This window comes from Neofelis nebulosa, chromosome 1, assembly GCF_028018385.1.
Source record: "Neofelis nebulosa isolate mNeoNeb1 chromosome 1, mNeoNeb1.pri, whole genome shotgun sequence".
NCBI lineage: Eukaryota > Metazoa > Chordata > Mammalia > Carnivora > Felidae > Neofelis > Neofelis nebulosa.
In genome coordinates, this window is record NC_080782.1 from 113,665,434 (window position 1) to 113,692,754 (window position 27,321).

Below are 27,321 nucleotides of genomic sequence, written 5' to 3' on the forward strand. Positions count from 1 at the left end.
TATTTTGAAATGCCTTATGTAATCCTACAACAGTTGGGAGTGGGAAATACTGTTATTCCCATTTTACAGATAAGGAAACTGGGGTTTAGTTAACTGTTCTATGTATATGTTAGTAGACCACCCAAGTTATGTTGATGCGCAGCAGACAAATCTTTTAATCTAAGGTTAACAAGATGCGGTAAACCGTTTTTTGATACTAAATGCCAGGGGCTCTTTCCAGTACCAGATTAATGAACCTCTGGCAGGTACTTAGAAAAAGGGTTTGCTCCAGTCCACTCTCAAGTTTAGGTATGCATGGTGTCAGTTAGACAAGCATTTCCAGAGGCCTTCTGTGTCAAACACTTCCCACCTAATGTAGAAGGAGACTTCACTGGCATTACAGAGTAGGAAGGGAACGTCTTTCTGGTTCTTTACACAGTTCAGGGCAAGCACAGGCATGTCTCTCATAAGTGAAAGTAGACTTTACTCCCACGATGATCAGGGCTGGAATAAGGGTGGGGTGGAAACGAAGAATTACATAATCTTCCCCTTCATTCATAAGCCTAGGGTGACTTTTGGTCCCCAGATTTATGCAAACCTATTCACTAGCCTGTTCACAGCAGGCCTGCTGGTTAGAAAAGACCACCTTAACTTCCAGAGCTAATCTCACACCATATCTTTATTTTACTGGTTGACAATGAACTTTTTATCTCTAATTGTTTATGGCCTTCTAAGAGAAAAGGACTGTGAAGAACAGGTGGTCAGGGTATCTTTCTTTATTATTTCAAATCTTTGGTTATCCTACATAAGCATTCGACAAACCACTTAACATTCCATATGAAGTTCAGATCTACCCTTCAAAACATTCTAGTATTTACTAAAAGATTAACACTGTGTGTGTGTTCTGAGATTTCCTGGCCAACCGTGAAAATCTGATTTTTCAGTTTGTGGTGCCATCACGTGGGCAGAACTAGAATTGCAGTTCATCGAACATAAAGAGGAAGTAAGTGGTACCTTCCGATGGAGATCATTCTTTAATTACAAAGTTTATTTCTCTGTAGTTCTACAGATTTAATGCAAATACAATCAAAATCCCAATATGATCTCTAATGACACTTGGCAGGCTGATTCTAACCTTCATAGCAACGTGTAGGTGATCAAAAATAGCCAAGTCCCTTTAAAGAAGAAGAAAAGGGGCAAGGCCTTTCTCTACCAGCTATCATCACTTATAATGAAGCACAGTCCTCTCACAGGGATAGACTGATCAATGGAATAAAGTGCCTAGAAATAGCTCCACATTTATATGGAACTTTGGTAGATGACCAAAGAGTCATGATAGATCAGTGAGGAAGCGCGGGACTGTTCAGTAAATGGAACTAGAAGCCAATGGTTTTTCCATATTAAAACAAAGTAAACTCCATAGCTCACACTGGATTCGTTTTCCAGGGCTGCCACTGCAAATACCACAGACTGGGCAGTTTAAATGACAGAAATTTCTCTCACAGTTCTGGAGTCTGGAAGTCCAAGATCAAGGTGTGGGCAGGCTTGCTTTCTCCTGAGACCTCTTGGCTTGCGGATGAGTGCCTTCTCGCCGTGTCCTCACATGGTTGTTCCTCTGTGCACAAGCATCCTTGGTGTCCCCTTGTGTGTCCAAACTTCCTGCAATAAGGACAGAACTTAGAGTGGAGTAGGGCTCAGGCATGTTCTCATTTAAATGCTAAATGTCCTCATTTAACCTGAATTACCTTTTTAAAGTTCATTTATTTATCTATTTTGAGATTGGGAGGGAGAGGGTAGAGAGAGAGAGGGAGAAAGAGAGAATCCCAACAGGCTCTGCACTGTCAGTGCAGAGCATGATGTGGGGCTGGAACCCAGGAACCATGAGATTATGACCTGAGCTGAAATCACGAGTTAGTTGCTTTACCGACTAAGCCCCTCAGGCACCCACTGAATTGCCTCTTTAATGGCCCTGTCTCTAAATATAGTCATATTCTTATATACTGAGGGTTATAACCTCAATATGAATTTTGGGAGGATACAGTTCTGCCCATAACACACATTGTATACAGAAAGCCTACACCAGATGGTATAAAGACTTAAGTTTAAGAACCAAACAAAATATTAATAGAAATGATGAGCAACAAATTTTCTGAGCACAGGTTAGGGAAAGATTTTTTTTACTGAGATATATTTAATCAATTATAAATTTAAATTTAATATTTAACTCTTTGAAAAATAACTTAATGAATATAAAAGATGAATTTTAGGATTTAAATTTAAACATTAAGTATGTTAAATATCTTTTATCTGTACTTACATCCAATAAACAAGATGAGATTTTAAAATCATTAATAATCAGGGAAATGCAAATCAAGACTTTTATGTTACATTCATTTTGACATTTTGCCGTTTAAAAAATGGGTAAAACTGGAAAATCCTGCCAGTAGTCTTTGATGAAGATGTATACTTTGTGTTTCTCAAAATATTTGACCAAAACTTTTATTCATTCATTTATTTCTCTATCTATTTCTCTATCTCTATTTTCTGGACCTGGACCTGGTTTGAGAGCAACCCCCGCCCCGCCCCCCCCCACCTCACTGGTGCAAAGGACATCTGTTAATTTACTGCAGTGGACTTACATCTCCCTCTACTGGTATAGAATGATAGTGCTGATCAATGCTGTCAAGGCTTTAAGGCTGTTTCAAATGCAGGTGTTCCTTTAAGGCCTACCCACCCTGTCACTGTGATGTGCAGCACCAACATTAAGGAGTAATCTCACTTTTGAATCTATCTTAAAGAGCACAATTATTTCCTAAGGTCAATTTATCTAAAAATTTGTAAATAAAAATATGATTAAGTAAAGGTAACATAAACAAAAACAAGCTTCCTGGAAGTGGAAAAACCTGTCTCAGTGACCTCTCCAAAAGAGTTTTTTTGGAAGAATCTTTTCCTCTCTTCCCCTTTGGAATTCTTGCAGTTTGCTTATCCTTCATACATGTACACTTAAGACCATTTCTTCAAATGCATGCTTGAAAAATAAGAATAGTGGAGAAAATTTTCCCTCACATTATAGACCTTTTTGATTTATGAAGCCACTGCATCGGCCTCTCAGGACAACTTAGTAGTCCTCAAGTTTAAATTTTTCTTTTTTTAGCATTTATTTATTTTTGAGAGACAGAGCAGGAGTGAGTGGGAGAGGGGCAGAGAGAGAGGGAGACACAGAGGCCAAAGCAGGATCCAGGCTCTGAGCTGTCAGCAGAGAGCCTGATGCGGGGCTCGAACTGATGAACTGTGAGATCATGACCTGAGACGAAGTCAGACACTTAACCAACTGAGCCACCCACTCACCCCAGTAGTCCTCAAGTTTTAGCAAACACTTTTAGCCTGTGTGGCTAATTAACTAAACCTTTCTTTATATACCTAGATATCATGCACTGTTTCCTAGATAGACTTGGAACCAAACTCTCTTGCACAACCAGCCATGGGGCACCACAGCCTCTGAGCACCCTGATAAAGTCTGTAGCTGGCACTATTGAGTCTGCACCCAGTCAAGAAGGTTACAGACCACTGTGCTCCCCTTTTACTGATTAACTTCCCTGAAGTTTCCTTAAAAATCTTTGCGCCAGGCAGAAACCTCCAAGTTGGTTTTTGGACAAGAGTCTGCCTTCTCCCCAGGTGGCCAGCCTCCTGAATAAAGTTCATGTTCTTTTCCACTCAAAACTTGTCTTTTGACTATTGGCTTTTTGAGCAACGGGCAGCAGAACTTGAGTTGTTGGGTAACATGTACACTTTTGAAAGTGTTTATCACCAACTCAATATGAAATCCCATTCAATTGGAATTTAATGTGTGGATCAACACAAACCCTTTGAAAACATTTAAAAACATTTTCTTTCAAGAATCCTCTTTTGTCATTCTATTTTAATACTGACATTTTATGAGATCACATTTTGCCATTTTTTTAAGACTATTTGAAAAAAACTGGTCAGTTACTATCCATTAACCTTGAAAAACTATTTTATTGGGAAACCTATCAGTATTTCAAGTGGAAAATTAAAAGCCAGGAAAAAGAAATCTGCCTAGATTTAGTTTTAGCTTTGCACTAAAGCCTTTAATACAACACAAAGACACAAGTAAAGATTATTAGCTATTCCAAAACGTGGTTCTTAATACACTAGAAAGAGTTAAAGTTAATAAACTCCCAAATGTATTTATCAAATTCAAGTGTGATAAACAAAGGGTATTTAGCACACAAAGACAAAATGCACTTGATCTCTTTCAATGAATGAGTGTTAACTAGTCCACCCTAGTGACTGTCTGCCTTGGTAGCTGCTGAAACCCCAGGGACGTCTTCCTCTGTGGGGGTCCAGTGTCACCACAAAGAAAGACACATAAATTCAAGGGTAAAGCTGTTCTTTGTTTCAAATATCCTACTCCTTGGTGCTTTTTCTGTCCTGTCCAGCAAAGCCTCTTCCACAGGGGGCAGGAAGGATTACCACTCAAGTTTGTCACGATGCTTCAGGCACACACCCCTCTGAACAACCAGTTAGCACAGGGTTTCACCTTATGCTTTCCTTGCCCATCCAAGAACGACTTTACTTTGTTCTTCCCACTGCCCCTGCAAAACAAAGCTGTTTTCATTAACTAAAGGCCCTTTAAAGGCATATTTATACTTCACTTCCTAGCTGTGAAATCTTTGGCAAGTTATTTTGAGACTTTCCCCATCTAGAAACTGGAGATAATACCTACCAAATAAGATTGCTGCAAGAATTAAATGAGATAGTCTATGTAACAGGCTTTGAAAGTGGTTAGAATACATTGTGTTGAGTAAATATTAACGATGAGGAACTTCTATGGCAATGACTATATCAATTTAGCACTTCTCTATAATCCAACAAATCTTCTGAAAGGAAAATGGATAATAAAATGACAAACTTTTGCTTCACTTTCAGTAAAAGTAGGGATAAAGACTTCAGAATATTTGTAAGGTCTGTAAAAAACAACCATAGTTGTTCAGAATTTATATTTTATTTGTTTTTAAATTTATTTATTTTACTTCTTAATGTTTATTTATTTATTTAGAGAGAGACACAGAGAGTGCAAGCTGGGCAGAGAGAGAGGGAGAGAGGGAATCCCAAGTAAGCTCCACACTGTCAGTGCAGAGACCAATGTGGGGCTTGATCCAATGAACCCTGAGATCATGACCTAAGCTGAAATCAAGAGTCAGACACTTAACCAGTTGACCCATCCAGGTGCCCCCAGAATTTATATTTGAAAATTTATCTTAAATAACAATACAAATCTAAATTTTTGCACATAGCGAAAAATAGAGAAAACCTTCGCCACCATGGCTTAGGGTATACACAGCTAAAGCAGTGGTTTTCTCCTGGGACAATTTTGCCTCCCCCCGCCCAAGGAGACCTTTGTCAATATCCAAAAATGTTTTTGATTGTCACAGCTGAGGCTAGGGATGCTACTGGCCTCCAGTAGACAGAGATCAGGGATGCTGCTAAACATCCAGGATGAATGAGAAAGCCCCCCACCACAAGAAGTACCTGGTCCCAAATGTGAATAGTTTTGAGCCTGGGAAACTCTGAACTAAAATACCCAGAGGCAAATTCATACTCTTAAATGTTTATGTCAATAAATGAAGAAGAATGAAAGTAAATCTATTAAAAATAAAACAGATTAACTGTTAACTAGCTTACACACTACTCTTTCCCTCAGAAAAAGAGGCCAAAAGACAGAAAACCTGCTTAAACAAAATAACCACAGCGGAAATTCAAAGAATAATTGGAGACTACTTTATTCCACATCAGTAAGATACGATGGATACTTTTCTAAGATCAGACCCCCAGAAAAATTCAGAAGTTTAAGTAGACCAATTTCTACAGAAATGTAGGAAATTGTCAAAAACTACCCCTAAAAAGACATCAGTCCTAGATGGTTTCACAGGGCAATTCTGTGAAGCTATCAAAGTTAAGATAATTCCAGGGCTATTTAGGATGTTTCAGATTATAGAATTTTATTTTTAGAACTCAGAATTTATTTTTATGAAGCAACCATAACACTGACATCAAGACCTGACAAAGGTTATGCAAAACAAATAAAAAAGTACAGATAATATCATGAATAGTTATGGACATTTTAGAATACTTACGGACATTAGGAGGGGCGCCTGGGTGGCTCAGTCGGTTAAGCCTCCAATTCTTGGTATCGGCTCAGGTCGTGATATGGGGGTCATGGGATTGAACCTCATGTCAGGCTTCATGAGTATGGGGGATTCTCTCTCTCCCTCTCTCTCTCTGCCCCTCATCTCTCTCTCTCTCTCTCTCTCTCTCTCTTTCAAAATAAATAAACTTAAAAAAAATTAGAGCCTCATGTCAGGCCCATGAGTATGGGGGATTCTCTCTCTCCCTCTCTCTCTCTGCCCCTCATCTCTCTCTCTCTCTCTCTAAATAAATAAACTTTAAAAAAATTAGAATGAAATAAAATAAGAAATTAGAAAATAAAACCTAGCAGCATAGTAACAGAATATTACATCATGATGAAGTAGTGTTTATCCCAAGAATGCAAGGATGCTTCAATAATGAGAAATCAATATTACTGAGCAACAAACATGATGCAATATTAATGATTATTTATATTAGAAGATATAAAGATAAAATCAAATAATCACTTTCGTAAGTACTGAAAAGGCATTTCTGGGGCGCCTGGGTGGCACAGTCGGTTAAGCGTCCGACTTCAGCCAGGTCACGATCTCGCGGTCCGTGAGTTCGAGCCCCGCATCAGGCTCTGGGCCGATGGCTCGGAGCCTGGAGCCTGTTTCCGATTCTGTGTCTCCCTCTCTCTCTGCCCCTCCCCCGTTCATGCTCTGTCTCTCTCTGTCCCAAAAATAAATAAAAAACGTTGGAAAAAAAAATTTTAAAAGAAAAGGCATTTCACAAAGTCAGCATCTATTTTTTAATAAAAACACTCAAATTAGGAATCGATAGCTGTTTACCTACAATGAAAAAATACAGCTCTCAACTTAAAAGCTAGCATCATGCTTCATGGGGAAATACTAGAAGCTCTAGAACTCCAGGTAAGAAATAGCAGGGATGGTCATCTTTACCACTATTATTACTCTACCAGAAAGAGTGAACCTTGTAATGAAAGAAGGGAGATTACAGGTATTAAAATGGAAAGGAACTAAAACTATCACTATCTACATATGATGTGACTGTATTCCCGGAAAACCCCAGAAAATAAATTTTAAAAGAATCACTTATGAAGAGCAGGATTCAGTAACAGTATAGAAACTGATATGCAGAAATTGACAGCAGTCAGTATACACAAGAAAAGAGCTTACTTACCAAAGCAACAATAACAAAAAGTTAACATAATTGAGAATAAATAAGAAATGTGCAAGACCTATATGAAGAAAACTCTTGAAAAGATAAAGAAGACTTGGACAAATGGAAAGTTGTACCATGTTCTTAGACAGGGAAATATAATGTATCTTAAATCTGTCAATTCTCCTCAGATTAAAAAATTAAACTCAATCCAAATGAAGTTTTGTTTTTTTTTAATCTACGCAATAGGTTTCTAAAGATCATGCTTAAAAAATGGCAAGAATATCAAGGAAAATCCTAAAATAAAGAGAAGTTGTAGGGGTGTTGGGGGGGGTTAGCCTATAGTAGGTACCAAAGTGTACCATAAAACTTGAGTAATTAAAATAACGTGATACTGGTACATGAATAGTAAGCTAAACCAGTGGAACATAAAGTGCAGAAAAAGGCTCAACATACACAGCATCTTAATATTTTATGAAGGTGTCAAATGAAATCAGGTTTAAACCACTATTTTGGTATGGTATTTACTAAATGTCACAGGGGCAACTTGTTAGTGTTCAGAAAGAAAGTAAAACAGATCCATAATTTATACCTGGCTTAATTCCAACTAGATTAAAGTTTGAAATATAAAATGTGAAATCATATGGCAATGTGGGAGAATTCATTTATAACCTTGGAATGTGGTATATTTTTTAACTATTATACAAAATGCAGAATCTATAAAATAAAAGATCCATTAATGCAACTATACACAAATAAAACCTCTTCATTAAAAAAAATTAGGTCAGGGGTCCCAGGGTGGCTCAGTCCATTAAGCTTCCGACTTCGGCTTAGGTCATGATTTCGTGGTTTGTGAGTTCCAGCCCCGTGTCGGGCTCTGTGCTGACAGCTCAGAGCCTGGAGCCTGCTTCAGATTCTGTGTCTCGCTCTCTCTCTGCCCCTTCCATGCTTATGTTCTGTCTCTGTCTCAAAAATAAATAAACATTTAAAAAAACTAGGTCAAATCAAAAGATAAATAACTGGAAAAAGTATCCCCAGCATATCACAGATAAGGGGTTTATCTTCTTTTTAAAATTAAAGAGCTTATACAGTTGATTTTTAAAACACCCATTAGCCAGTAGAAAACAAATTATTCTATTGGATCATCTAGACTCATAAAAAGAGAAACAGAAGTTAAAACTATACTGAAATTCCATTTTCTACCTATGAAATTGGCAAAATCCTCACTTTGTGTGAACATACTATATTGGCAAAGTGTTGAAGAGACAAATACACTGCTGGTGGGAAAGCAAATTGGTACAATCTCAGTGAAAGGCAATTTGTTAGAAACTATCAAAATTAGAAATTCATGTACTCTCTTCTGGGAATTTATCCTGTGGAGATGATCCAGTATATAAAATGATGAATAACAGGCATCAGCAAATAAAGCAACCCACTGGCCGAATTTAGTTTGGCATCTGCTCTTGCAAATAAGGTTTTATTGTAAAACAGCCACGCCTGTTTGCTTATACATGGTCTATGGCCGCTTTTATGCTACAACAGCAGAGTTGAATAGTTGTGACAGAGACCATATGGCCTACAAAGCCTAAAATATTTACTATCTGGCCCTTTACAGAAATGGTTTGCCAACTCCTGATGTAAAGGATTATTTACTGAAGCATTGTTTGTAACAATTAAAGACTAGAAAAAAACCTAAGCACCTTCAATAGGAGACTGATTAAATAAATGATTGTAATTCATAGTATGAAAATGTAGGCAACTGTAAAAGCAAAATGAGGCTTTTTAAGTATTGATATGGTAAGATCTCCAAAATAAATATTGTGAAAAGCAAGGAGGACAGCATATGGTATAGTAAAACATGTTTCCTTGGAGACAAACAGGAAGGAAAAAAATAATTTGACAGTCTTAAGTACACATAAAGCATAAAATTTCTAGAAGGAAAAGCTGATCACTTTTTATACATTTTAATGTTTGAACCAAGAGAATAGATGACCTATTGAAAACTACATATAATCTTTTTAATTAAAATTGTTTTTAATGTTTATTTATGTAGAGAGAGAGAGAGAGAGAGACAGAGCATGAGCATGAGCAGGGGAGGGGCAGAGAGAGAGGGAGACACAGAATCGGAAGCAGACTCCAGGCTCCAAGCTGTCGGCACAGAGCCCGACGTGAGACTTGAACTCACAAGGCATGAGATGATGACCTGAGCCAAAGTCAAATGCTGAAGCAACTGAGCCACCCAGGTGTCCATATATATATAGATATATATATCTAGATATAGATATATATCTAGATAGATCTATCTAGATAGATCTAGATATCTAGATCTAGATATCTATATCTAGATATCTATTTCTAGATATAGATATCTAGATCTAGATATATATATATATATATTATTTTTTTTTTTTTATTTTTTTTTTTTTTAATGACAAAGATCAGCTCCTGAAAGAGGCTTTCCTGGACTGCCCTCCTTCTGTTCCTATCATCTGATTAAGATTTCTGATGCATGCCTTGATTTATTTATTCCATTTTGGTTATTTTTCTTCTGTACAGGTATGAAAGCTCCATGAAGACAAGTACATGGCTTTCTTCAGTACTATGTTCCCCGTGTCTACAGTAATACATGGCAAAGAGTAGGAACTCAGTTACTTCCTGATACACACATTTATAAATATAGAACTATTGAGAAGAGTACACACATCCTAGATTCAATCTTGCATAAGTTACTGACCCTCTCTGTGCCTCAGTTTCCTCTTCTGTACCATGAAGGTTATATTTTATTACGTTGTTGTGATCAAAGAAGCCAATGCGTAGAATGTGCTTAAAGCAGCATCTGACACACGGTTAAGTGATCAATACTATTAGTTACTATTTAATACTCAGAAGAAAGGAAGGGGCAAGACAAAGAACTAGCAAGGGCAAGAGGAATGCATAGGAGTTCAATCCAAGGCTCAATGGAGAGATCCTCTCTCCAGCATCTGGTTTATTAAAAGGAATTGAACAAAAATGAATGCAACTACCAAGGAGGAAGAGTGAGCAAGAAGCCCTGTTTTGTTTTGTTTGCCGTTTTGGTTTGTTTTTGACTTGGGGAAATGGGAAGCAAGAGGAAGAGATAGGAGAGGCATCTAGGAGGTTATCACCACCAGCCCATGGAGAAAATGCCCCAGCTCAGGACATGGACCCTGCGGGAAGCAGCAGCTTACCTACTGAGGGCTGGGGAGAGGAAGGTAACACCACAGAGGAAAGGGCTTCCTAGGCTCTGCTCCAGGAGGCCTGTCCTGAAAAACAGTCTGTGAGAGGCGGTGTGGGTGGAAAGTGACCTGCTGCACTTGTGAAGTCCCAAACCCACTCTGCCCAAACAATACTTCTCCACACCCCCACTCCCCTTCAACCACCCCCACTTCCGCATCCGTACCTAACTCAGTTTGCGGGAAGTTGGGAATGCAAATGGCACGCCTGGCTCCAGAGGCTCAGTGTGGTGCCCACAACCCTGGGTCTCCAGCCACTGGAGAGGGTGCAAAGCCCTGGAGGAGACCGAGACTTAGGGCTGCCGGCTCCTCACTGTGGAGCAGCAGTGACTGGTTGGAAGCTTGGAGCCTGTTTTTGTTAAACATTAATTGTGAAAAAAAAGTTAAAATATGCATAATTGTGGAAAGAAGGGTACAGTGAATACCCATATGCCCACCACCAAATCAAACAACTGTTTACACATATTCCCCTCTCTTGCCAGTTAAAAGTATGTTCCAAACATGATAATAACATGCTATCTTACATAGAGTGGTATTACAGCCACACTTTGAAAAACAAGAATTCCTTAATACCTAGTTCACATTCACATTTTCCCACTTGTTCCCCAAATGCATTATATAGTTCATTTGTTCAAACAAAGAACCAACTGAAGACAACAGGCGACATTCCATTAGGACTCCTATTCACCTAAGCTGCAGGAATCACTACTTACTCCCTTTGACTTTTTGAAGAGACCAGGCTAGATGTCTTATAAAATGTCCATTTTCTGAATTTTATTTTTTCCTGGTGGTTTCGTTTTACTCCTTTGTTCCCTGAATTTCCTTTGAACTTGAAGTTAGAAATACAGACTAAGGTTTTGATTGAATATTTCTTAGTAAGAATACTTCACAGAAAAGACTGCAATTCCTCCTGCATGCCACCAGCAGGCACATGGTGTCCCACTATTCCTGATAGTTCGGTCTCTGTGATGGTGTCAGCCAGATCTCATCATCATACAGGTGCACCCTTCTCCCCCACATATTCTTGGCAGGTCATCGGTGGGGTAACCCATGGGAAAATCTGTCCATCAGCCATTCATCTAATGATTTCATCCATATCAATGATTCTTAATAAGAGCCAGTTATTCCATATGTAGTTGCAGAATGGTAATTTTCTGGTACTATCCATTCTTTGTGTATTTATTAGTTAGTATTCTCCTGTAAAAATATTTCCTCATCACCAGAGGCAGTGGGTAGGGGTTGGGAGGGAGGAGAAATTGGATGAAGCTAGTCAAAGGTCCAAACTTCTACTTATAAGATAAATAATACAGAAATGTAATGGACAACTTGATGACTATATTTAACACTGCTCAGTTGGGTCACTGTGCAGTTGACCCATGCACATTGCAGGGTTTAGAGGTACTGACCCCTAATCTGTGCAGTTGAAATATTGTGTACAACTTTACACTTCCCCAAAACTTAACTGCTAATAGCCTATTGTTGACTGCAAGTCTTATTGATAACATAGTCATTAACACATATTCTGTACATTATATGTATTATACACTACTTTCTTATATTGAATTAGAGATAAGACAATGTCATTAAGAAAACCATAAGGGAGAGAAAATACATTTACAGTACTGCACTATACTTATATATACATTAAAAGAAACCCTGCATGTAAGTGGATCTATGCATTTCAAACCCATGTTGTTCAAAGATCACCTACATATGAAAGTTAAGAAAATAGATCCTAAGAGTTCTCATCACAAGGAAAAAAAGTGTTTTTTCTTTTTCTCTTATTTTGCATCTACATGAGATGATGGATGTTAACTGAACTTATTGTGGTAATCACTGCATGATATTTGTACATCAAATCATCCTACTGTACATCTTAAACTTACACTGCTGTATGTCAATTATATCTTTAAAAAAACTGGAAAAAATATCATTAACCAGGGTTATTTTGTTACCTTCAACTACAAGAATAAATTAATATATTCCCTATAATTACCAATTTTCAGAATTAGGATTTGGTGTAAGCAAATTTAACTTCTAAAAAGTATCACTGGGGTCACATGAATTTTTATGTTGCAAATGTATTAATCAGTTATATACACTATTTTTTTGATAAATATTTTATTTTATTTTTTTTCAATATATGAAATTTATTGTCAAATTGGTTTCCATACAACACCCAGTGCTCATCCCGAAAGGTGCCCTCCTCACTACCCATCACCCACCCTTCCCTCCCTCCCACCCCCCATCAACCCTCAGTTTGTTCTCGGTTTTTAAGAGTCTCTTATGCTTTGGCTCTCTCCAACTTAACCTCTTTTTTTTTTTTTTTTCCTTCCCCTCCCCCATGGGTTTCTGTTAAGTTTCTCAAGATCCACATAAGAGTGAAACCATATGGTATCTGTCTTTCTCTGTATGGCTTATTTCACTTAGCATCACACTCTCCAGTTCCATCCATGTTGCTACAAAGGGCCATATTTCATTCTTTCTCATTGCCACATAGTACTCCATTGTATACACTATTTTTTTAAATGCAGGTCCATTCAGACAATAGAGGTAGGAGATACATTTGATTTCAAATGATTTCAAAAAGAGTTTAAATAGACATTTGTCAATTTAAATTTGGCTTATAGGGTTTTACTTAATTATTTTAAAATTATAGTCATTTCCTAACATGAAAATTTTATTTTAAAATAATAGTAACATAATCATTTATTTACTTTAGGTCTGTAATATGAATGATTTCCAAATAACAATACCAATATTACTAATAAAACCACTGAATTTCAAGCTCTTTTTCTCCTTATAATATATCCTTCCAAGGGTTTTCAGCAAGAATACAATATTTCAGATATCTAGAGCAATTCTTTCCTTTGAATGGTTTTGTTAAATTTTGATATACAGTTAGTATCTTTTCTTTTAAGATATTTTCAATTTTAGGGAACATTTTTTTCTGAATATGTAAAACATTTACATGATTCATGATTTACATGAATTACATGACTTCCATTGGAAAGTATACTCCAAGAAGTCTTGCTTAAATTTCTGCTCATTTTACACTGTTTATGCCTCTACACCTACCCCCCCGCCCCGCCCCGACCAGTATTTTCACCAGTATCTGGTTTACCTTGCAGTTCCTTTCTGCAAATATCAGCAGATATGTCTATCTATACCCATCTACCTATTTATCTATTAATACATATATACTTACATCTATACACTTTTATTTCTCTCCCTTTCTTGCACTAAAGGCAGCACACCTAATCTTCACTTGGAATCTGCATGAGAAAGAAGGGCCTGCTAGAAGACTGAGGTTTTGCCTTTATCCAGGGCAAGTTCAAGTCAGAGACAATGAGGTTATTGCTGATATAGCTGGATTTTATCTTAAACTGTGGGAACTTTAAGAAAGAAACAACTGTACACAAAAACTTATAGATTTTACTGTCATGATGACGATGAAATGAATATCTCCAGTTTAATGCGAGATCTTCAAATAGAAACATCTGGCTGATGCTTGTAAACAAGAGATCAGCAGGTTTCTGAGCATCTACCCTTAATCCAACTAAGTGATAACTGGATTGGTGAAAATGAGTAAATTATGCAGGAGTGAAATAGAAAATAAATATATTTTTTTAAGAATAGTCAATTCAATGAAGAAGATATGTATATACCTGAAGATGTTTCAAGGAGCAATGGGGCAGATGGACAGTCTGAAGAGAATCAATTTACAAATTCCAGCTATTATAAGAACTCTTCCCTAAAACTGATGTGCCTGAGAAACCCAATTCTGCGGGTTCTCCTATCCCAAATTCGCTTTCACAATTGCTCGTCTCCCATTTTACAATAGGAGAGCCAATCTCTCATCTGTCCATCTTTCATCCATGCACCCATCTATCCAGAATTTTACTCTTGTTCATTTCTACCAAGGGTAAATACCTCTGGAGCCCCCCAAACACAGGGAAAATATAAGACTGCAGATCTTCAGTAAGAAGCTTCCTTCGAGTGGCAAACCTGTAGCAAGGCCTTAGGGTTCATCTTCCCTTCCCCTTCCCTTTCCCCTAGCCCTGTATCTTCCTCTTCCCCTTCCCTTCTTTCTGTTTTATTCCTCCTCCCCGTGCTCCGTAAGAATTTAGAAGCAATATGGTTATCACAAAGACAAGTATTAACACATTTATTTCAGTATGAACACAAAGTCAATTTTCTGACTGATTAGTTTGATGGTGAAGACTGTGTTTGGCCATTAAATTATACCATGGAAGTTTGCCATAAACTGAACATGTGGCTCTACAGTTGTGGCAAAACCATAGTGAAGACACACACATAACATTCATGGTTTCAGATATGATATGATTTATAACTCTTAATCTTTTAAAAATTTATATATTGGGACACCTGGGTGGCTCTGTCGGTTAAGCGTCGAACTCTTGATTTTGGCTCAGGTCATGATCTCATGGTTGGTGAGTTTGAGCCCCACACCTGGCTTTGCACTGACAGTGTGTAGCCTGCTTGGGATCCTCTGACTCACTCGCTCTTTGCCCTTCCCCTGCTTGCTCTCTCTCTCTTTCTCTCTCAAAATGAATAAATAAATTTAAAGAAATTTATGAATCAACTTAAAAATGTGTGAGGGGGTTCATAATTCTTGGATTTATTAGTGAGTATGGGGACCAAAATCTGAAGTCCTGTGAATGGGAGGAACTGAAGAGAGAGAAAAGGGTCAGAAAGATCCAAGTCATAGGGAGAGAACTAGAAGAGAAGGCAGAAGAGACTCTAGGAGTCAAGCATGATGGCAAATAAGAGGGAGCATGAAAAGTGCCAAATGTTTCAGAAAGGTCAAGGAGAATAGTAATTAAATAGAAATCTTTGTGGGGGAGCTTGGGTGGCTCAGTCGGTTAAGCGTCCAACTTCAGCTCGCGTCATAGTCTCATGGTTTGAGAGTTTGCATCCCGCGTTGGGCTCTGTGCTGACAGCTCAGAGCCTGGAGCCTGCTTCAGATTCTCTTTCTTTCTCCCTCTCTCTCTCTCTTTCTCTCTGCTCCTCCTCTCTCTCTCTCTCAAAAATAAACAAACGTTAAAAAAAAGATTTTTAAAAATAGAAATCTTTGTGAATGCAGTTTCTGCAGGTGTGATAGAATTAACAGTCTGTTTAGAACATTCAAAACATAGGGCAGTGATGATGAAAGAAAAAATAGAGTACCATTTACAATACTATTGAGCCAGATCACCAGGGTTAAAATGACTTAGCTGAAAGAGCAATTCGAGATATTTGACAGTGAAGCCTATGGACAACTGCCATCTGGATGGAGAGCAGAGGAATGAAATCACTACCTGCATGACATGCCAAGAAATCCATAATAGAGGAGTAAGGGAGAAGACCACTTTAGGATTATTTCTCATTGCATCTTACATGAATTAAAAAAATGTTTTAAAACATTTATTCATTTTTGAGAGACAGAGAGAGACAGAGAGAGAGCAAGCATGAGTGGGGGAGAGGCAGAGAGAGAGAGAGGGAGACACAGAATCCGAAGCAGGCTCCAGGCTGAGCTGTCAGCACAGAGCCAGACATGGGGCTTAAACCCACGAACTGTGAGATCATGACCTGAGCCGAAGTCAGATGTTTAACCGAGTGAGCCACCTAAGCACTCTGAATTCTTACAGTGAATTTTACCAATACCTGCCTCCTTTAGTGTTTCTATATTCTTCAATTTTTTAACAATGGACAAGGGATAAAGAAATTTTATTTCAAAATAAGAGGTTAAAAAAAATCAAAGAAGATGCACATATTGTCATCAGCCTACATCAAACTAAAAAGTTTCTGTACAGCAAAGAAAACTATCAACAAAAGAATAGGCAACCTATGAAATGGAAGAAAATATTTTCCAACCACTCATCTGATAAGGAGTTATTATCCAAAATATACCAGGAACCCATATAATAGTAAAAAACAAAACACACAATTAAAACTGAGCAAAGATCTTGAATAGACATTTTTCCAAGGAAGATGTACAAATGGCCAACAGGTACACGAAAAAATCCTCAACATCAAATATAATGTAAAACCAAAACCACAACGAGACACCATGCAGTACCTTTTAGGATGTCTGTTTTCAGAAAGACAAAAGATACCAAATGCACGCAAGGATATGGAGAAAAGGGAACCCTTGTAGACTCTTGATGGAAATGTAAACTGGTACAATGTATAAAACAGTATGGAGTTTCCTCAAGAAATTAAAAACTGAAACACAATATGACCAGCAATTCCACTTCTAGGTATATCTCCAAAGGAAACAAAATCATAATTTCAAATAGATAACAGTATGCCCATGCTCCCCGAAGCATCAGTAATGACAGCCAGTGTATGGAAACAACTTAAATGTCCATCAACAGATGAATAAAGAAAATGTAATTTGCATATATATATATATATATATATATATATATATATATAAAATAGAATATTATTCAGTGATTAAAAAAAGAAGGCTATCCTGCTATTTGTAACAACGAAATGCCTCAGGGCATTATGCCAAGTGAATTAAGTCACAAAGAGAAGGACAAATACTGTGTGTTCTCACTCTATCTAGAAACTAAAAAAAAAACGAATTCCTGGCAGAAAACAGATTGGTGGATGGCAGATGTTAGGGTCAGGATGCAAAACAGGTGAAGGGGGTCAAAAGGTACAAACATCCTGTAATAAGACTAGTATGCCTTGGGGGCGTAACATATAGCAAGATGACTATAGTTAACAATATTGTTCTTATATGTGAATGTGACTAACAAAGTAGATCTTAAAATTTCTCATCAACAAGAAAAAAAAAATGTAACTATTTGCAATGATGGAAATTTACTGTTAACCATTTCACAATATTTACCTATATCAAATCAATGCGTTGTACACCTAAAACTAATACAGTTACATGTCAATTAGATCTCAACTAAAAAACAAAACAAAACAAAACTCTTTCCATACCCTATGCTCAGAAAGTTGATTGCTTATACTTGCTACTATTATTTTCTTTGTTCTTGAATTTAAGTCCTTACTCTATCTGGAGATTTTTTTTTGCATGTGGTGTTTATAGGCTGAACTGTGTTTCCTCAACATCCATGTATTGAAGCCCCTGACTCCTCAGAAGACGACTGTATTTGGAGACAGGGCCATTAAAGAAGCAATTCAGTGGGCGCCTGAGGGGCTTAGTCGGTAAAGCAACTAACTCGTGATTTCAGCTCAGGTCATAATCTCATGGTTCCTGGGTTCCAGCCCCACATCATGCTCTGCACTGACAGTGCAGAGCCTGTTGGGATTCTCTCTTTCTCCCTCTCTCTCTCTACCCTCTCCCTCCCAATCTCAAAATAGATAAATAAATGAACTTTAAAAAGGTAATTCAGGTTAAATGAGGACATTTAGCATTTAAATGAGAACATGCCTGAGCCCTACTCCACTCTAAGTTCTGTCCTTATTGCAGGAAGTTTGGACACACAAGGGGACACCAAGGATGCTTGTGCACAGAGGAACAACCATGTGAGGACACGGCGAGAAGGCACTCATCCGCAAGCCAAGAGGTCTCAGGAGAAAGCAAGCCTGCCCACACCTTGATCTTGGACTTCCAGACTCCAGAACTGTGAGAGAAATTTCTGTCATTTAAACTGCCCAGTCTGTGGTATTTGCAGTGGCAGCCCTGGAAAACGAATCCAGTGTGAGCTATGGAGTTTACTTTGTTTTAATATGGAAAAACCATTGGCTTCTAGTTCCATTTACTGAACAGTCCCGCGCTTCCTCACTGATCTATCATGACTCTTTGGTCATCTACCAAAGTTCCATATAAATGTGGAGCTATTTCTAGGCACTTTATTCCATTGATCAGTCTATCCCTGTGAGAGGACTGTGCTTCATTATAAGTGATGATAGCTGGTAGAGAAAGGCCTTGCCCCTTTTCTTCTTCTTTAAAGGGACTTGGCTATTTTTGATCACCTACACGTTGCTATGAAGGTTAGAATCAGCCTGCCAAGTGTCATTAGAGATCATATTGGGATTTTGATTGTATTTGCATTAAATCTGTAGAACTACAGAGAAATAAACTTTGTAATTAAAGAATGATCTCCATCGGAAGGTACCACTTACTTCCTCTTTATGTTCGATGAACTGCAATTCTAGTTCTGCCCACGTGATGGCACCACAAACTGAAAAATCAGATTTTCACGGTTGGCCAGGAAATCTCAGAACACACACACAGTGTTAATCTTTTAGTAAATACTAGAATGTTTTGAAGGGTAGATCTGAACTTCATATGGAATGTTAAGTGGTTTGTCGAATGCTTATGTAGGATAACCAAAGATTTGAAATAATAAAGAAAGATACCCTGACCACCTGTTCTTCACAGTCCTTTTCTCTTAGAAGGCCATAAACAATTAGAGATAAAAAGTTCATTGTCAACCAGTAAAATAAAGATATGGTGTGAGATTAGCTCTGGAAGTTAAGGTGGTCTTTTCTAACCAGCAGGCCTGCTGTGAACAGGCTAGTGAATAGGTTTGCATAAATCTGGGGACCAAAAGTCACCCTAGGCTTATGAATGAAGGGGAAGATTATGTAATTCTTCGTTTCCACCCCACCCTTATTCCAGCCCTGATCATCGTGGGAGTAAAGTCTACTTTCACTTATGAGAGACATGTCTGTGCTTGCCCTGAACTGTGTAAAGAACCAGAAAGACGTTCCCTTCCTACTCTGTAATGCCAGTGAAGTCTCCTTCTACATTAGGTGGGAAGTGTTTGACACAGAAGGCCTCTGGAAATGCTTGTCTAACTGACACCATGCATACCTAAACTTGAGAGTGGACTGGAGCAAACCCTTTTTCTAAGTACCTGCCAGAGGTTCATTAATCTGGTACTGGAAAGAGCCCCTGGCATTTAGTATCAAAAAACGGTTTACCGCATCTTGTTAACCTTAGATTAAAAGATTTGTCTGCTGCGCATCAACATAACTTGGGTGGTCTACTAACATATACATAGAACAGTTAACTAAACCCCAGTTTCCTTATCTGTAAAATGGGAATAACAGTATTTCCCACTCCCAACTGTTGTAGGATTACATAAGGCATTTCAAAATACTATACACGGTGACTTGTTCTTAATAAATGTTCCACTGTTGCCAGCACAGCAAGGGAAACAGGTGTTCCTCAGTCAGCAAAAGTGAATAGCAAAATCCGGGAACAGGAATCTAAGCCATGTTGAAGCTCATTAGCCTATGTCCCTCCCTTCATCCTACCAGTCCCCCTGCAGGGGGAAAAGGCCTTGCATTCTCTCCCAGCACCAGGGCATCCCTGTGACTTAATGAGCCATTTAAAGGATGCATTGTGCCTAAGCCCTTCCGAAAAAGAAGTGATATAGATGACTTCGATGGTAAACCATAATTAGCACCAGGAGCCCTTTTAACACCACTTACTATCAAGTAAGGCCCACGTTGTAAACCGCTCCCCATTCGAATCCGTGCCTGCGCTTCTAATACTTGCCAGGAGATGACGCCCTTGCTCCCCAGTCTGAGAGCAGCCAGAACATGAAGCCTTTCGCCTGGGGCTGTCTCCCTCTCCAAGGTTAAGGACCTGACCTACAAAGACCCGCTCTGCGCGGTGGGCAGAGGCCAGGAAGGCCTAAATGGGACTTGGCTTGGTCAGCCTACGGGCCCCGGCCTGGGCCCGCCTCATTGAGAAGCGGCGTTGAGCTCGGTACGCCTTGCTCTAAGAATCCTCGCCTTTCGCTGGCACTACCACCCCCAGTGCCCCATCGAGAAGCGAGCTGATGGGGTAATAATGCGGGCGGCCGTGCTGGGTGGCGGCAGGGCCGGCGAACGGCAGCACCGAGGTCCTCCAGATGGTCAGGGCGAGGCCTCACGTGCCTGTGCAGTGGACTCTGGACACAGTCACACCTGACTGGAGGCGTCAGGTTGCGAGGCGGTCAAGTAGGACTGTGCGGGGGAGGGGACCCGCGTTGGCACAGCGCCCTGCCGGGCTCGCACGCCTAGCCGCCGGGACACCCGGCGAGTGGGGCGGGGCGGGGGCGGGGCGAGGGCGGGGCGGGGGCGGGGCGAGGGCGGGGCGAGGGCGGGGCTGAGGGAGGGGATGGGGCCTGGCGCCAAGCCCTCGGGTTTCCATTTCAAACCCAGAACCTGAGAGCATTCGAAGAATGGGGTGGCGGTCCCGGAATTGCCGGACTTCTGTGTCGCCCTGTTCGTTGCGGTGATCCTTCCCCGAGACCGGCGCACGAGCTACACGACCCCTGTCTGCATGCCGCTCGCAAGAACGCCAGCGGCCGGTCCAGACGTGGCGTCCGACTGGCGCTCTCGGGCGGCCGGTGGGCGGGGCGTCGTCCGTGACGTAGCATCCCGTTTCGATTCTCCGCCCCCCTTCTCGGCCCGTATATAAGACTTCTCCGGGCGTTCGCACTCTCACAAGTGGAAGCGGACGTCGGGCGTGGGTTGTAGGAGGTGGCGGCTGGGGCTCGAGGGTGAGGGCCGGCTCGGACGTGTGTCCGCGCCTTGGAGGTGACAGCTGGCAGTGCCGGGCGGTGAGGCGACGATGGAGCTCTTGCGGACTATCACCTACCAGCCGGCCGCCAGCACCAAGATGTGTGAGCAGGCGCTGGGCAAGGCTTGCGGCGGGGACTCTAAGAAGAAGCGGCCGCAGCAGCCCCCTGAGGAGCCGCAGACGCCTCAGCCCCAGGCGCAGGGGCAGCCGGCGGCCCCGCACCACCATCATCACCACTCGCACTCGGGGGCCGAGATCTCGCGGATTATCGTCGACCCCACGACGGGGAAGCGCTACTGCCGGGGCAAAGTGCTGGGAAAGGTGACGAGCGGCGGGCGCCTGGCTGCCGGACGGGCGGTTGGGAGGTCTGCCCGGGCATCCCCCACCCCCCCCCCACGCCCCCCCCGGAGCCGGCCGGACCCTGAGTCCCCGCATTTTGGCTTCTCCGGGGCTCCGATCCCGGCGGGTCGTATTCACCTGCCCTGCTCTGGCTTTTGTGCGCTGACAGCGCCGGGTTGGCTTTATATCCTTAGCCTCAGCTCTCAGTGCGTCCCGCAGCCCCAAGAAATTGATCTGGAGGCCAGAAGCGAGGGCTTTCTGCTCGCGCCCCTAGCTTCCTCCGCCTGCCCCCCCCCCCCCGGGAATTTTCTTGACGGGTCTCTTCAGACATTATTTTTCATCTCCCTGTTCCCAACCCCCTCCATAAAGCTCCTCTTTGTAAAGGGAGAAGGGGAACCGGTTCCCTGTTTTCAGGAATGCTTTTGGCTTCGCGAAGGAGCTTTTAAAAAGTACAGTGCACACGTCTTTCCACCCTCACTCCCACCCGTAATGTTGCGTTCCTTTCTAATTTTTATTCATTTTTAAAAACATGTACTGTCCGTTTTTCTACCACACTCAGTGCTCTCTCGGCTTTGTTTTCAGGGTGGCTTTGCAAAATGTTACGAGATGACAGATCTGACCAACAACAAAGTCTATGCTGCAAAAATTATTCCTCACAGCAGAGTAGCCAAACCTCATCAAAGGGAAAAGGTGTGTATGACTGTTGAGTAAAGTATTTTCTTTGTGTGCAGGAATGGCCCTTCCCTGCTAAGAAAATGTCTTCTGCGTGTGTAAGCAGCTGGCTTGGAAGCGGTGACAGAAGGCTCATAAGCCTGGTTTTGCTTTTTCTTTCAGATTGACAAAGAGATAGAGCTTCACAGAATCCTTCATCATAAGCATGTAGTGCAGTTTTACCACTACTTTGAGGACAAAGAGAACATTTACATTCTCTTGGAATACTGCAGTCGAAGGGTGAGCGTTAACCCCTGTCCCAGTCCATCCGTGCCCCCTCCCCGGCTGGTGTGGCATTCACATCGCCTTGTATCGGGGGTTTTGCTCTGGTGGCAGTTACTTTACTGCAGTGTTAACTTTCATCACGCACCTTGTGCAGGACAACTACTGATGCCCATAACTCTGACACACTGTCTTTTTTCCTTCTGCTCTTCCTAGTCCATGGCTCATATCTTGAAAGCGAGGAAGGTGTTGACGGAGCCAGAAGTCCGATACTACCTCAGGCAGATTGTGTCTGGACTGAAGTACCTTCATGAACAAGAAATCCTACACAGAGATCTCAAACTAGGTAAGCCCTTTGTTCCAAACACTGATTTCGTGTTAGGGAGAGGTGTTCTTTTCTTCCCTGTCTCCCTCCTTATGTATTACTGTTTCTAGTTGGGATCTAGCTTGTGCCGTCTTGCTTTTGAATCTGTGACTTTACTAGTCAACAACTGGCTGCCTGCCTCCAAAGAGGATGTGTGTGTGTGTGTGTATTTGGTGAGAACATCTTTTCAAGGGGATTGAGGTTTTGTTTTCTTTACCATCTAGGGAACTTCTTTATTAACGAAGCCATGGAATTAAAAGTCGGGGACTTCGGCTTGGCAGCCAGGCTGGAACCCTTGGAGCACAGAAGGAGGTAAGAGTCAGAAAGATACATCCTGACAAGGTGTTACAGAGACCAAATATGCTCTTATTATTTTCCAGTTAACGTGTTGGAGAAGGGTCAGCTGATTTTAAAATTCACAGACCACAATGATGTTAATCCATGGAAACACTAAGTGCCCACTGTGGACGAGGCAGAGGACCTTATACCTATAAGTTGATTATGAAACAAATCTGTCTCATATTTGCCTGAAATGTTACACAAACGCTCTGCTGTACGTGGTCTCAGTTGGTTTAAAAACACTGTCACGTGGCTGAAAACAATTGTACATGCATTAAAAATAATTAAGCCACTTGGTCAACTGTTAACTGTTGAGATGGCAAAAATCAAAAGTCAAATTTTTCTAAATAGAAATTCAACATAACACTCTTAAGGTTTTATCCAGAGAACTAAGTGTAAACAGTAGAACAGTTCTTAATGAGACCTTCATATTTTGCTTTTCCAGAACAATATGTGGTACCCCAAATTATCTCTCCCCTGAAGTCCTCAACAAGCAAGGACACGGCTGTGAATCAGACATTTGGGCCTTAGGTTGTGTAATGTAAGTAAATGCACCAAAATGATCAAAATGCAAATTTGGGTTTAGATTTTTTTCACATTTGAAAAGAGTTACTTTATGACCATTCCTAAAGAAGTGTTATCTTGCACACAGGTATACAATGTTACTAGGAAGACCCCCCTTTGAAACGACAAATCTGAAAGAAACTTACAGGTGCATAAGAGAAGCCAGGTATACAATGCCATCATCATTGCTGGCTCCAGCTAAGCACTTAATAGCTAGCATGTTGTCCAAAAATCCTGAGGATCGTCCCAGTTTGGATGACATCATTCGACATGAATTTTTTTTGCAGGTTGGCATGTTTCTTGTGTCTTTTTATTGCATGCTTTTGATGACAGTTACCCAACTGGTTACTGAAAAGTCTTTTCTGACACTACGCAGGGCTTCACTCCAGACAGACTCTCTTCCAGCTGCTGTCATACAGTTCCAGATTTCCACTTGTCAAGCCCAGCTAAGAATTTCTTTAAGAAAGCAGCTGCTGCTCTTTTTGGTGGGAAAAAAGACAAAGCAAGATACATTGACACACATAGTAAGTTATAAGACTTCTGTTCTTCTGGATCCAGTATGTTTAAATCTGATAAGTTAGTTAAAAGAATGTTTTTATGTTAGCATAACAGCCAGTATGTTTGAATACTGTTGAACTTTTTATAGTATGATAAAACTCTACTGAAAAATGTGATGGATAGCTTTTTTTTCCCCATACACATTAAAGTGTGCTCCTTGCCTAATTGCAGCTGATGGTAATGATAAAATGCTCGTTTAGCCTTGAATGCTCATAAGCTGATTACTAACACAAAAGGAGGAAATGTGGCTAGCTCTGTTCCTACCTTGTTAGCAGACTAATGCTCATAATTCTTGTCTTTGATTTACAGATAGAGTGTCTAAAGAAGATGAAGAAATTTACAAGCTTAGGCATGATTTGAAAAAGACTTCAATAACTCAGCAGCCCAGCAAACACAGGACAGATGAGGTATGCTGGAAAAGAATAAAATAGATACAAACACTTCATATCATTTCTGTTCTTTGTTAATTATCACATGGGTTATGATGATCACGATTCAAGCATGTGATGATCATGATTCAAGCTTTTCTTCGAACCTTTTAAAAGATTTTGTTTTTTAGTTTAACGAGGCATGCACTCGAGTCACTGAACTATCTTTTGTGTCCACTGCTTTTTGATAAGCTTTCCCACCAGTTGCCACAATCTCAGCTTAACCGAGAATTCTCAACCTCAAATGAATTTTAGATGTTTGACTCCTTGTCTGACTCTTCTTTTTTCTAGGAGCTCCAGCCACCTACCACTACAGTCGCCAGATCGGGAACACCTGCAGTAGAAAATAAGCAGCAGATTGGAGATGCTATTCGCATGATAGTCAGAGGCACTCTTGGCAGCTGCAGCAGTAGCAGCGAATGTAAGTTGCCATCATTGGCATTTTAAATGAGACTATAAATGCCAGTGCTTAATACTAAGTAACTGGAGTCAGTTTGTTTTGCGGCCTAATTACACAGTACCAGCAAAATTGGAGGAATCGGAAAAAGCCGAGCAACAATTTTGAGTCCCTCATGTCCTTAGAAGTAGTGGAGGGAAAGTTAGAAGCTACCAACGCCTAAGGTTTTATTGTTAATTAGTTTACAACTTTCTCTGACTTTCTAGGCCTCGAGGACAGTACCATGGGAAGTGTTGCGGACACAGTGGCAAGAGTCCTTCGAGGATGTCTAGAAAACATGCCAGAAGCTGACTGCATTCCCAAAGAGCAGCTGAGCACTTCCTTTCAGTGGGTCACCAAATGGGTCGATTACTCTAACAAATATGGCTTTGGGTACCAGCTCTCAGACCACACTGTAGGTGTCCTTTTCAACAATGGTGCTCACATGAGCCTTCTTCCAGACAAAAAGTAAGTATGTCCAACTAACGAGATTCTGTCACTTCTGTATTCTTGCACTCAAGAAATCTAAAACCAGTGACTAATGGCCTCTATTTTGTTTCTTCTCTCTCCCTATCGTTCCTGTTTTTCAGAACAGTTCACTATTATGCAGAGCTTGGCCAGTGCTCTGTTTTCCCAGCAACAGATGCCCCTGAACAATTCATTAGTCAAGTGACGGTGCTCAAATACTTCTCTCATTACATGGAGGAGAACCTCATGGATGTAAGTACCTCCTGGATGTGGCGTTTGAGCAGTAATATTTGAAGTGTAGCCCACAGACCAGTGGCATCTGCACAGCTCTGAAGCTTTTTAGAGGTGCAGATGCTTTTGTCCTACCCTAGCTCTCTACTGAATCAGAATCTCTGGGGGGTGGGGCCAAGAATCTCCAGGACATTCTGATGCTTGCTCAACTTGGAGAGGCATTTGCCTAGAAGAATGGAGTGGAGTGCAAACTGCAAAATTGTTATGGGCACTAACTCTCCCAATTGCTTTTAGGGTGGTGATCTGCCTAGTGTTACCGATATTCGAAGACCTCGGCTCTACCTCCTTCAGTGGCTCAAATCTGATAAGGCCTTAATGATGCTCTTCAATGATGGCACCTTTCAGGTAAGCGAAACCCTTCAGGAAAGTGTGTGTTTAGGTCACAAAAAGTGATTTTCAGGTAGCCATTTAATGATTGGACATACTTTACTAATTCTTGAATATCTGTAGAGATCTAATATTTATGTTTCCTTTTGAAAGGTGAATTTCTACCATGATCATACGAAAATAATCATCTGTAGCCAAAATGAAGAATACCTGCTGACTTACATCAACGAGGACAGGATATCTACAACATTCAGACTGACAACTCTGCTGATGTCTGGCTGTTCATCAGAATTAAAAAATCGAATGGAATATGCTCTGAACATGCTCTTACAGAGATGTAATTAAATGACTTCTTTAATGGACCCTATGGGACTCCTCTTTTCCACTGTGAGATCTACAGGGAAGCAGTCAGATGATCTATAGCATGTTGAAAAAGATGGACAGGTGGTGGTACGAAAACAATTCCTCTGGGGCCTGCTGGACTGGGCGGAACCAGACCAGGCTGACGCATACACTTCTTAACTTTGGACAGTCTGAGAGTGAACCAGAATGCAGTTTTCCTTGATGTACCTGTATTAAAAGGTTTTTCAGACAATTTCGCAGGAAGGTGCATTGACTCTTCTCTCTGTTGAGAGCATTTCAGACAGAGGACTTGGAACTGTGAATATACTTCCCGAAGGGGAGGGAGAAGGGAGGAAGCTCCCATGTTGTTTAAAGGCTGTAATCGGAGCAGCTTTTGGCTGCTCAACTGTGAACTATGGCCGTATATAATTTTTTTTTGTTAATTTTTGAACACACTTGTGGCTGGAAAAGTGCATTCCTTGTTAATAAACTTTTTATTTATTACAGCCCAAAGAGCAGTATTTATTATCAAAATGTTTCTTTTTTTTTATGTTGACCATTTTAAACTGTTGGCAATAAAGAGTATGAAAAAGTAGAAATTGTGGTCCACTGTCTTTTGTATGGTACATCACCGCATCACACATGCTTTGATCACGGATTCTTTGGCACGCTTGGGTGTGACATGGAGTATAGAATCATGCCAGAAAGTTAGCTCTTTGGCTTCATTGATAGTACTTTGTAGAAAGTAAATCCTTAACACCTAAAGTGCAATCACATTTTCTGGGTAGATCTCGCTTGAGAAGAGAAGATTATAACAAAAATACTATTCTTGTTACAACCACAATAGGTCCTCCTACTAAATC

The 27,321-nt window shown here is 40.6% G+C and overlaps 1 protein-coding gene and 1 long non-coding RNA gene across 2 annotated transcripts; one reads left to right on the forward strand and one right to left on the reverse strand.

Moving 5' to 3' along the window:
• Positions 1 to 1,005: 1,005 nt before the first annotated feature.
• Positions 1,006 to 11,628, reverse strand: LOC131512823 (uncharacterized). The gene is made up of 2 exons (XR_009262327.1): positions 10,518 to 11,628; positions 1,006 to 1,638 (listed from the first exon to the last, which is right to left on the reverse strand). It is a non-coding gene; the product is annotated as an uncharacterized LOC131512823 (long non-coding RNA).
• Positions 11,629 to 20,984: 9,356 nt separating this feature from the next.
• PLK2 (polo like kinase 2) lies at positions 20,985 to 27,057 on the forward strand. The gene is made up of 14 exons (XM_058731955.1): positions 20,985 to 21,390; positions 21,991 to 22,098; positions 22,243 to 22,359; positions 22,558 to 22,687; positions 22,930 to 23,017; positions 23,490 to 23,585; positions 23,697 to 23,895; positions 23,985 to 24,132; positions 24,476 to 24,573; positions 24,886 to 25,015; positions 25,258 to 25,498; positions 25,621 to 25,750; positions 26,024 to 26,134; positions 26,270 to 27,057. The coding sequence occupies exons 1-14, from the start codon at positions 21,121 to 21,123 to the stop codon at positions 26,459 to 26,461; spliced, it is 2,058 nt and encodes a 685-aa protein (XP_058587938.1). The 5' UTR covers positions 20,985 to 21,120; the 3' UTR covers positions 26,462 to 27,057.
• The last annotated feature ends 264 nt before the right edge of the window (positions 27,058 to 27,321 follow it).